Genomic DNA, 12,459 nt, shown 5'->3' with positions numbered 1-12,459 from the left:
AGTATTAAATATTTTAAAACCCTATCTAAAAATCACATCAACCTAATGCATTTTATTGGACAACATAAAATATACATGGATATTATAGAAGAATAAAATCTAACATAAAAATATGAAGCTGGCCTTCCAACTTTAGAATGAATTGCCACAGAGGGAAAGCCATCAACCAACTGGCATTTTAACACGGAGGAAAATGGCTTTATTAAAGGATTTTTAATTTGTCTAAATGACAAATAGTTAATGTGTACATGGACTATACACATGCACAGAATTTATTTTTCTTATCGCATAAACCCTTTCCACTAAAATCCCTAAGGATCATATTCAAAATTTTTTAATATTTCTGTATGTATTAAATATTATTGTATATACACTTGAGTTACACAGCAGAAATATTATATAAACATATATTTGGATAAATGGAATGTAATTTCATGTAATAAAGAGAAAGTGTAGTACTAACCACTATAGACCATTTTTAGTCTCTTACATGAATCCTACTATATAATTAATGATAATATGTCAAAAATGGAAATGTTGTAACACATTTTATGTTTTTAAAATATTGTTTAAAATATCTTTGAATAATATAGAAAATAAATTTACAGAGAAAATAAATCAAGTTTATTACAGATTATATTTGGGAATAAAAACAGACAGAACATACACAAACAATCTTCCCATACACACATACCCACCCACAACTGCATTCATGGGTGAGGTCACTTTCTCCTCACAGGGTGTTTGTGGGTCTAAAGCAGTAGCCACTGCATCTTTGGAGCATGTGAGAGTCCTAAGACTGCAGGCCTCCCCTGGAGAAAATTTGAGGCTGCATCTCCTGCTTCTGGCCAGTCCTGCTCATGTCTTCAGTCAGGGCTGTACAGATATGTGTGCTCACTTGCAAAACATGGTTTATACTATCTGTATTAGCCCATTTTTGTTGTGTGCAACAGAATATCTGAAATTGGGTAATTAATAAGAAAACAAAATTTATTTCTTGCAGTTTCAGAGGCTGGGAAGTCCAAAGTCCAGGGAACACATCTGGTGAAGGCCCTGTTGGTGGGTAGTGACTCTTCACAGCAATAAAGGGTGTCACATGGCAGATGGCTTGAGTGAGACAGAAGCTAAACTTTTCACCATCTCTCCTTATAAAGTCATCAGAACCATGCCCATGACCACCAGTAACCATCAGTGAATTAATCCATTTACCAGGGCATGGTCAGTCCTCCCAATCTAATCACCTCTTAAAGGCCCCACCTTTCAATTACCACAATAGGATTTCCCACCCTCTTAAAACTGTCACAGAGGGGATCGAGCTTCAACATGAGCTTTGGGGGGACGAACATATCCAAACTATATGACTGTCCTTGCACATGAAGAAAAAATCAAGGCAGAGATGATTTGCCCCCAAGCAGAGCCTTGGTGGCTCTCCTTCTGCATGGTTTGTCATCCAACCTGTAAGTGACAAAATCATTTCTTTCTTTTAGATTTTTCATTTTCTTTTTTTTTAAGCATCCATTCTACATTTATTAGATAATAGTTTTCTTGAATGAAGATCTTCATTTTTTCTTCCATTTTGTCACTTATTTTGTGCAGCACAATGGGTTCTTGTATTTTTAATTACTTTAAGAATAACAATCAATAGTGCATTTATCAAGCTAAAAAATTAAAAATAATCTTTAATATCATCTAATATTGAGTCCACATTCAAATTTACCTAATTATTGCAAGAACATTTTATGCTTTTTTAATACAAACCAGGATCCAATCTAGTTTCAGCCTTTGCAATTGATCGTTATGTGTCTTTAATCTTTTAGTCTAGAAGCAGCCTACGCCTCATTTATGGCATTGACTTTTTGACAGCTCATGAACAGTTAGTTGTATATTTTTCATTTTCTCTGAATGTTTAGGTGCACTAGATCCATTTTTTTCCTTTCCTTTAAGTAAACACTAGTGCTTGTTTCAGGGACATAAAAAAACACATTTCTTATGGTAGAAATATGATAAATTGTCCAAAAGAGTAACACATTTTTCTCAGTGAAATTAGGAATATGTTTTCCTGAAAAATATTTGTGAAACAGAAATTTGAAAAGAATGCAGAAAGTGATAGAAATTTATAATAAAATCCCGATCATGAAAAAGTACCATTGCTGTGAGTGCTTTTGATATATTGGTGACTATACAGGATTTCTTTATTTTACAGGATTAGGTTCACATTAAAGTTTTCATTTTTGAAGTACTGAGGTCAGCTCTGGTCAAATATTAAAAATTACCACCAGATGCAATCTGGTAACAACATTTAAAGCAGGTAAGTTTCTTACAAGATCTCTGACCAATGCATGTTTCATTCAAATAAATTAGCTGTAGTGCTTTTTAAAGAATCATATAGAATACACTCATAAAACTGTCACTTTTGGACTTTAATTCTTGATCGTAGGGATGGTTTCCTTCCTTTATGCAGGCAATTTTCACCAGCATCACAGGGATTCAGGAGGAACTAAGACCGTGGAGCAGCAGAGTAGGCACAGCCTTTGTTGCAGAGGTTGCACATTCTGGTTCCATCACCAACCAGCTGCAACCCTGGGTAGGTAACACCTCTGAGCCTCAGAGACGCTGTAAAATAAAAACATTAGAACTTCTCTACATGGTTATTATGAGTATTAAATTGGCTAGTAAATCTCCTGACTCATAATAAATACACCATAAATGTTAATTTCCCACTCCCATTTCCCAGTCTAGATACTGTGATCTAGTGGAATTCTTAAGTCTCAAAGTGCTAGTAGTGAATTAAATAATAGGTGTTTTTAGGGCTGAACATTTGCCTAAGTCTGGCACTCTTGAGATCCTTTTTCACCAATGATGCATTCTCACTGTATATCAAAGTGACAATATTCACACACTGATCAAATTTTAAAGACATGGGGAATTTGTGCAATTGGGAATTGTGTCCCATTTCTTAGTTCCACCTCCCTCAAGAGATATGGTTTTCAATGAAGAAGTTCTAGTCGTCCTTGTGGGTGCCTATCTTGCCTGGTATTCACATCTTTGAGGCAGGCACAGGTGACAAAGTGATGTTGATGTGAATGGATCAGTCTTTCAAGACATTTGATGATTTCATAGTCAGGAAGAGCAAGACTGGTCACATTCAAGCCCAGCATCTGAGAAACTACCTCCCTGAAGTCCACCAGCTGCAATATCAAACAGAAAAAACATGTTAACTGGGAGAACAAAATACATCAACCACTGCTGGACCAAATGCAGCAGCAACAACATCAACAAAAATCCGTGGAAACCCAGGTTTGCATGAGGTAAGCAAATTACCTTTCTTATTTTGCCTTACTTCCCTCACTTATAAAATAAGAAGGCCAGTCTGCTAAATTACCTCTGAAGTCCCTTCAGGCACCAACCTTCAGCGATTTCATAATCACTTTTTGGATGAGCCAACTAATGTGGTATTTGCTACCAAATCAAGAATCCCAGGTAAGGAACCATGAGTGAGATTCTGATCCCAGCACGACTCCATTTTCTCATCTCCAGGATGGAACTAACCCAATACCTAACTCAGAGGGCTGTTCTGAAATTGGAATCAAAGGAACCGATGATGATGTATGTGTTCTGCATACCAGGAAGTGCCGTACAAACGTTGGTGCAGTTGTGTCAATGGATAATACACACTAATGCACTGGAATTTTAACTGGGCAATAAAACTCTTAAACTAAAGAAAAGACAAATGGAAAGGAAGTATGAGCTGATGAAAACAGGAAGACTTCTAAATTATTATTGAATCACATCACACGGATTGCCACCTCACAAGCCATGACATTGGACTGGAACTACTATTCATTCATCAAAAAAAGGAAAAATAAGAAGCTGGAGACAATGGTCGAATTATGTCTCATACCTCTTCAAATTCTCATAGGCTGCTTTCTGTGGTTCTAGGCTAACACAGGAGAGAAACCAGGACTATCTGGGCAGCACCTCCCTAAAGGTACCTTCCATTTTAGAAAAGATGTGATCCAACCCAAGACAGAGTTACATCCCGGAGAACGCCATCCAAACCTTCCCACCCTCGCTCATTCACTTCCCAGCCTATTTCTTATGCAGAGTCCAATTTGGGAAATGTAATGTTCTTTCCAGCTTCTATGGTCTGAATGTTTGTGTCCCCCTAAATTCATGTGTTGAAACCCAATCACCAATGTGATCATATAACATGGTGAGGCCTTTGGGAGGTGATTAGATCATGTGGATGGAGCCCTTATGAAAGGATTCGTGCCCTTATGAAAGAGGCCCCAAAGAGCTACCTTGTCCCTTATACCATGTGAGGACACAGAAAGAAGATGCTAGCTGTGAACCAGGAAGCAGCCTTCACCAGACACCCTGATCTTGGACTTCCCAGCCTCCAGAACTGTGAGAAATAAATTTATGTTGTTTCTAGGCCACCCAGTCCATGGTACTTTGTTATAGCAGCCCGAACAGACTGAGATACCAACTTAGTCTTCCAAATGAAAAAGTTTCCCTCAAACATTTCCACCCTCTCAAATGTGGCCAAAGCCCTAATTCCTGAGAGGTTTTCTTTCTGAGAACATTCGCTCTTACAGTCTGGCTTTTCCCAACTCTGCCTGACACATGAGCCAAAGCAGAGGCAGCCAAAGAGAAAAAGAAAAAGAAAAATTCTAGGATCAGAATCCACTCTACGTCCTTTGCACTTCAGAAAACAAGAGATGAAAGCCAAAAGCAGTGAGGGTCAGGCTGCCCGGTACATATATCTTTGTGCCTGGTCTCCTGATGCAATCTCCAGACAAAACGCTCCTTCTTGCAAACAGTGTGCGAATGAGTTCTTTTTTATAGCTTACATCTGTGCTTGGTCCACCATCAAGTCTGGGTGCCACTGTCTGAAATTTGGGACTGTTTCCTGCAACTGATCTCTACCGGAGATAAGGCTTCCCTCATGAGGCCAAAGCCCTGGTTGACATTAAAAGATCTGGGACAACACAAACTTCAGAGGCAATCACTAAACATAATAAAAACGTTACCACAACCAGAACCTGGTTTTTCACCAGCTTTCCATGGCTTTAATAAGAACATCTTTTTCTTTCTTACATTTCATGCCATGAAAATGTGAATTATTTTTCTTACCCAAAAGTGGGGTAAAGCATAATGGTTATTTGAATGCCAAAAAGATGCTGCAGAGCAGGTGGACACGTTGAAGTGACTTAGAAAGCTTTGTAAAATTTTTTTTTAAATGTATGAATAGTGCATAAACGGTCAGTATTAAAAAAAAAAGAAAGGTATGAATAATTATCAAGTTTTTCAATTGCCCTGTCATTTCCTAAACAAGATTTCACCACCAAATTTATACCCACCTGCTTTTCTCTCTTTTCTGCTTCCTCCAGAGATTTTTTCAGCGTCTTCACTTCACTGGTTACCACTTCTATCGTGTTTCTGGACCTTTCTTTATCCTCCTTAGCCTTGTACTCTGTGGTATCCAGTTCTGACTTGACAGCCATTAGTTTTTTCTCAGCTTTCTCCTTCATCTTCTCCAGCTTGTCTCTGGATTTATTGAGATCTTCAATGGTTTTGGTCTGTTCCAAAGTTTTAATCTAAGAAATCAAGAGAATGCTGATGATGTCTTCCGTATTTATTTGGGAAAATTGTATAAACAAGACAAATCAGAAGTTAATGGAATTCACTTAATGACTTTTTTATGAATAAAGAATGGAATTTATCCCAAACAGTTACTCAGACTTTGCTAAGCATATGTGCTGGACAAACATGTCTTAAGACAGTTATAGTTTATAAACAACATATTAGAATACCCTTCTTTGGAAAATCAATGAAATGAAAAGGTGAATAGCATGATTCTGGGATTAGATGTTAAAATGAAGCCTGCTGGCATGCACACGCTTAGGAGCTCCACAAGCAAAGGCAACTTACACTTTCCACCCCTACCAATAGGTCATCCCTGGTATACAGACATTAGGAAGAGCAAAACATCTCTGCTTATAATGGTATGCCACATGGGAGCCCCTCCTGGAATCCCCTCAGCAAGTCTTCATCACCGCTGCAAGGGAAATCTAGACAGGCAATTTTTCAGAAGTGTCTTCTGACTATCCTGATGAGTACTAGAGGTGGAAGGTGGCAACCGCCTTCCATTGCCAACAAAGGGAGGGATGGTGCCCCCCTCCAAGGTGCTGTCCCAGGATCTTAAGACAAAACACAGAGTATCCTAAAGTAGGAGGCACATTTTCTTTATTAGCTTATTATTTAAGATTACACCAGAGCTGCTTACAAAAAGAATCTGAGTGAAAAAGGAATGAAATTCTGACACCTGCTACAACGTGAATGAACCTTGAGGACATTATACTAGCTGAAATGAGCCAGACACAAAAAGACAAATATTGTATAATTCCACTTACATGAGGTACCTAGAATAGACTAATTCATAAAGACAGAACATAGAAGCTACCAGGGGCTGGGGAAAGGGGAGACGGGGAGCTATTGTTTGATGGACATGCAGCTTCAGTTTGGGAGGATGAAAAAGTTCTGGAGATGGACAGTGGTGATGATTGCACAACACGGTGAATGTGTTTAATGCCACTGAATTGTACACTTAATAATGGTTAAAATGGCAAATTTTATGTTATGTTTATTTTTCCACAATAAAAAAAAAAAAGAATTTGAAGCAGTTTCACACAGACACAATTTTTTTAACTACCATTAAAAATAAATACAAATGAGCTACCACTTAACAAAAATCTGCTAGGATGGCTAAAATAAAAAAGACAAACAATAACCAGTGTTAGCAAAGATGTGAAGTAACTGGCACTCACACACACTGCTGGTGGAAACATAAAATGATACAACTGCTGGGGAACAAAGTTTGCCAATTTTCAAAATGTTAAACATAGAGCTACCATGTGATGCAGCAATTTCATTCTTAGGTATATACTCAAGAGGACTGAAAACTTATGTCCACACAAAAACCCGTACACAAATGTCTATGGAAGCATTATTCATAATTGCTAAAAAGTAGAAACAATCCAAATGTCCATCGACTGATGAATGAAAAACTAAAATGTGGTACAGCCCTGCAACGGAACATTATTCAGCAATAGAAGGGAATGGAGTTCAATGACATGCTACAGCATGGGTGAACCTTGAAAACATGATCCTAAGGGAAAGAATCCAGTTGCAAACAACCACATATTGTATGACTCCATTTACATGAAAGATCCAGAAAAGGTCGGGGGCTGGTGGGAGGGGAGATGAGGGAGAAGCTACTTACAGGTACAGGGTTTCTTTTGAGGGTGACAGAAAATGTTCTGGAATTTGATAGTGGTGCTGTTCGCACAACTATGTGACTATACTAAAATCCACTGAATTGTACATTTTAAAAGGGTGAATTTTATAGTAGGTGAATTATACCTTGATAAAGCTGTTATTTGAAAATGCATTTACAAAGAAGCCCTTAAAAGGCATCAAAATCAATGGCCTTGAAATAAATGAACATATATGTATGGAATAAATAGGCCAAAGACCAGTACAGCTCTAACAAGTTCTCAGCTTCCTTTAGACAAGGTGTGCAGGCATATTGTCAAAGAAAAGGCATCATTTTGTGTTTTAATTTTATGACCAAATAATTAAAAATTAAGTATGAAAGTAATAGAACAAGAGATACCAAATAATGAGTGTTGGCTGTCTCCTCCCTTCCCTCCTGTCCCTTCTTTCCTGAGAAGGAAGGACACTTTCTTGCCACATCTATCCCCATTCTATTGCCACTAGGGCAGAATCTAGGCCAAGGGGGAGAGTGTCAGGAAGGAAACTAGGGAGGCTAACGTGACCTGCACAGTGACAAGCTGCAAGGGGAGTGGGAGAAAGACAGGAGAGTTTGTGTTAATGAGGCTGCAGGAAAACCTTCTAGAAAAAACTCAGATAGTGCAAGAGGGAATTGAGAGGTCTCATAGATGTTATATAGCAATGTCATGAGTAGAAAAGAGAAATGGGAAAAGATACTTAAAAACATTGCTGCTCCTGATGAAGGAAATCTCCCTTTGTATTATTTTTGAGTAATGACAACAAAGCTAACAATTATCATTTAGCTGCTGGACTGCAGATTATTTATTAACAAAGGGGTTTGAGGTGGCTGTGGCTAACTTGGATTACATTTGGAGGCTGCTGTCAGAGATGGATATCCATTGTCTCGGGCTTAGAGCACATCTTCACTGTAACTGAGTATCTGACCTATAGCATGAGTTGACCTGATCTAAACTCTGAAGGTTTTTACTATCCCACTAGAAAGTCAGAGGAGATGGGAATTAGGACCTGTTATAGACACGTGACTGCTTGGGATATGGATGTCCAGATGGAAAATCAGATCTATACCATCGTGTCTGCCACTACATTAAGGAAGCTTGAGTCAAATACCTGCTGAACTCGTAAACTAGAAACCAGATTTTACCTACTATAACACACCCAACTTCTTAAGAAATTGAATTCCTTTTACCATGGTCTGAATGTTTGTGTCCCCTAAAGATTCAAATGTTGAAATCTTAAACCCCAAGGTGATGGTATTAAGAAGTGCGGTCTTTGGAAGGTGATTAGGTCATGAGGGCAAAAGCCCTCAGGAATGGGATTTGTACGCTTATAAAAGAGGCCCCAGAGAGCTTATACCATGTGAGGACACAGCTAGAAGGCACCATCTATGAACCAGAAAGCAGGCCCTCGCCAGACGCCAAATTTGCTGGCACTTTGATCTTAGATGTCCCAGCCTCCGTATTTGTGAGAAATAAATTTCTGTTGTTCATAAGCGACCCAGTCTATGTCATCTTGTTACAGCAGCCCTAGCAGACTAAGACACCTTTCTATACAGAGAGGAAGCCAAAGGCAGACACGCTGGGACAGGTTTGTAGCTATTGAACTGGCTCCTTCCAACAGAGACAAAATCCCTGGGGACACTGACAGCTGCTGGGAGACTTGCAATCAAGAATGTGTAAGAACAACTGCTTTAGCTTGGGAAATATGCAGAAAATGAAATACCAACTGCTGGGGGGAGGGACTGTGAGTGAGCTCTGGAAGGCAGCTATGCTCACCACTATACCACCAACGCTGTGAGTGAGCTCTGGAGTCAACCAAATGGCACCAGTAGAGCAGGCACTTGAGACCAGGAAATGCCACCCACCAAGTGCAGGCCTGCCGGGGCTGACTTTGGAGATCATTCATGAATCCCAAGTTAGCAAAGCCCATATTTGAATATGAGTTGTATATTAGATACCAGTACATTAGAGTATTGTCTCCATGTTAATTTCTGAGTGTGCTGACTGTATTGTGGTCATGTGAAAGAATGCCCTTGTTCTTAAGAGTTACATGGGAAAGTATTTAGGGGTGAAGGGTCAGAATGTTTGTAACTGACTCTCAAGTGGTTCAGTAAAAATAAAATTCTCTCTCTCTCAGCAGGTGAAATATGGTAATCAGTAACATGTTAACGATCTATGTAAAGGGTAAAAGAGTGCCCATTACAGCATACTGTTCTTTTAATTGTTCTATAGACTTGAAACTTTTCGAAACAAGACGTTGGGAAAGGGAATGTATTGATCGTGGATCCTATCAGTAAAAATTTTTGAATATATGTATACTTATTTATAAATTACAAAAACATACTGCTGTAAATAACATTATTCTGCAGACTATCAAAAGTTTTACAAATTGGGGATATTACATTGATTAAATAAATAAATATTTTTAAAACAAAGTTATCTCTCCCTTTAAAACAGAGAGACTCCCTCCGCACACAAACTATCTCACTGCGGCAGAGAAAATACGTGACCAAGTGGGAAGTTGCTGGGATTGGTATGATGAATTCAAAACCTCGGATTAACAGAAGAGATACATCTGGGTTGGGAAAACATTTACAGGGGACTTTCTAGCAAAGGTGATAGAACACAGCTTAGAGAGCTAGACGCTCGTGAATCAAGTCCTAATGAGAAGAGTTTATTGCCAAGAATTTCTGAAAAATATGAGACTTTATCACATCCTGAGGGCTGCCTGAATTCTTGTTGTCAGGAAGCAAGAACAAGTCATGGGGCCCCAAGCCAAGCCACCAGGACAGCAAGCCAAGCCACCAGGACAGCAGTGGTGAAGCTGGCCTCAGCCTCCTCAAGTCAACAGATTCCTGGGAGTGGGGCGGGACTGAGTCGGTTTCTTAAACCTCCTAAGGGAGCTTCTCAGAGCCAGCCTAGAATCCAGTGGCAGACTGTGCTCCTAATTTTCTTCCAGGGGGACAGAGCTGATCATAAACAAGATGGACGTACCAGTCAGACTCCAGCAAGGACAGGGAAGGTTCAAGTGTGTGTCTCTTGTGGGAAACACTGCATCTACTGTCTGCTTCCTCAAGGGAAAGAATTTTTAAATCTGGTGAACAATTCTCTCATGTTATAAGGGCCAAAGGATATGAAATATAAAATCTGATGTGTTGGGTCCCTTGAGGATCTAAGTTCTCCGGCTGAAGGATTTCAAGAAGCTGCATGGAAAACGCCACTGGCAGGAGCCAGGCACTGTGCACGGGCTCTCTGCATGGGAGGGACAGAAAGGTGGGAGAGTCTCCTAATGGTCCTCTTTGAAGAGGACTATAGAGATCTAACTAGGTAGAAATATAGCAGAAACCAAAGCACAGTTCCACTCCTCCAACTCCCCACACCACCCCCAGGGGTTCTCCTGCAGAGAGCCAATGGATCTGCATAATCACAGCTGGGTCTCAGATGGGAGGTTAGAGAGAAGAGATAAAGAAAGGCTGCACTGGTTGGGTTGGAGAAAGTTCTGGAGAGGGGCAGCAACATGAGGAGCAGCTGTCCTGTGTGGGAGATATCAAGAGAGGTAGAAAGCAGGGGAGACCTTTGCAGTAGCTGAAGACTGTTAACCCCTTTCGGTGTTTCCTTGAGAGACTGCAATAAAACAATGGGCTTTCTGCTAGTTTTTGGTTGTCTGACTGCTAATTTGGGGCCACAGCTCCCAGCTAAGTTTGGGCCACATGGTACAGGCCGATAGTTGGTACAGGCTGATAGCTGGTAGCTCTCCACCAAATAGCTATTCTTCCTTCCTTTCTTACTGCCCAGAATAAAGACCCATTTCTCAGGCTGACTTCATCTGAATGAGATCCAGGAACTAAGTTTTGGCCAATGGAGACATAAGAAGTGTGTCATTCCTAGAAAGCAGCACACAGGTGTCCTTCCACCCTTCCTGCCGCTTGGTGACTGGAATGAGGCTGGAGCCCCAGCAGCTAGCTTGGGCTAAGAGGTGGTGTTGATGAAAGCTACCACTAGGTGCTGGAGCAGAGGACAGCCAGCCAGGGCTGCTGATGAGCGTAGAGCTATCCTTCAAAACACAGAATGTCTACTGCCATGCTTCTTTTCAGTGAGAAAGGAATGCATGTCTCTCCTGTCTAAGCCACTGATGTTATGGGGTGTTTAGAGATACTCAGCTGAAACTAATCATAACTGATGCAGGCCGTGAAGCATCTGGCATATAGGAGTTATGCAACACATTTTCCACATCCTCTGGAGTTCTGCCACTTGGTTTCAGTGCCTGCATATACATTTGTGTGTAAAGATCTGCTTGTGCCATCTGGTAGCACTACTTTAATTATCCTAGCTTAATGAGAAAAGAGCAAAGATACAGCTAATACATAAATAATATGTTCATGCAAAGTGAAAGCCAAACTATATCATGGCATGACAAATAAAGTCTCTGCAGTAGTAAAATAGAACACATGGTGGAATAATTGCTCTATCCTCAGGGAAAATAAACTATAAGCATGTGAAATGTGAAAGAACCTGCACTGTGGGCAGTCAGTGCTACACATTCTTGTTAAGGGTGATTCTAGTAAAATAACAATCTATTATATTGAATTGATATCACTAATTTTTTTGATTCTATTTATCCTTTGTTTTGATTTCTAAATTGGTTATGATTTTCTTAACAGTAAATATGTAAAAAGATTAAGAAATTTCTATATAGTTTTAAGTTTGCACATAAGTAAGAAATATTATAATAAGATTATTTTAACTCAACACAAGGAGGGGATTGTTTGCCTGCCAAATTAAAATTTACTAGTTCATATGAAAAGGTCTACTTTTTCTTGATCTAGGATTCAGGGGAAATTTTACTGCATGAAATATAATTCAAACTGTCATTTTCTATGGACCCTGTATAAATAATTAAATTATTAATTTAGTAAATGTACTGAGTTGAATAGTGCCCCCCCAAAAGTTCCATCCACCCAGAACCCCAGAATGTGAATGGGACCCTATTTAGCATATGAGTCTTTGAAGATATAATTAAGGTAAAGATCTCATGATGAGACCTTCCTGGATTAGGAAAGGCCCTAAATCCAAAGATGGGCATCTTTATAAGAGACAGAAAAAGAGGGACACACAGAGGGAAGGTCACGTGAAGATGGGGGCAGAC

The 12,459-nt window shown here is 39.6% G+C and overlaps 1 protein-coding gene across 1 annotated transcript in view; it reads right to left on the bottom strand.

Annotated features, from left to right (window-relative positions):
* Nucleotides 1–2,987: 2,987 nt before the first annotated feature.
* The window catches only part of CCDC170 (coiled-coil domain containing 170), a 76,859-nt gene continuing 67,387 nt past the window's right edge, over nucleotides 2,988–12,459 (bottom strand). Inside the window, exons 10-11 of the mRNA XM_063098374.1 lie at nucleotides 5,364–5,600; nucleotides 2,988–3,188 (exon numbers count right to left, since the gene is read on the bottom strand). Coding sequence (XP_062954444.1) covers nucleotides 2,988–3,188; nucleotides 5,364–5,600 — 438 coding nt within the window. The remainder of the gene's footprint in view (nucleotides 3,189–5,363; nucleotides 5,601–12,459) is intronic.

This window comes from Cynocephalus volans, chromosome 5 (genome assembly GCF_027409185.1).
Source record: "Cynocephalus volans isolate mCynVol1 chromosome 5, mCynVol1.pri, whole genome shotgun sequence".
NCBI lineage: Eukaryota > Metazoa > Chordata > Mammalia > Dermoptera > Cynocephalidae > Cynocephalus > Cynocephalus volans.
The sequence above is the reverse complement of the archived record's forward strand: the minus strand, read 5'-3'. Positions and strand labels throughout refer to the sequence as shown.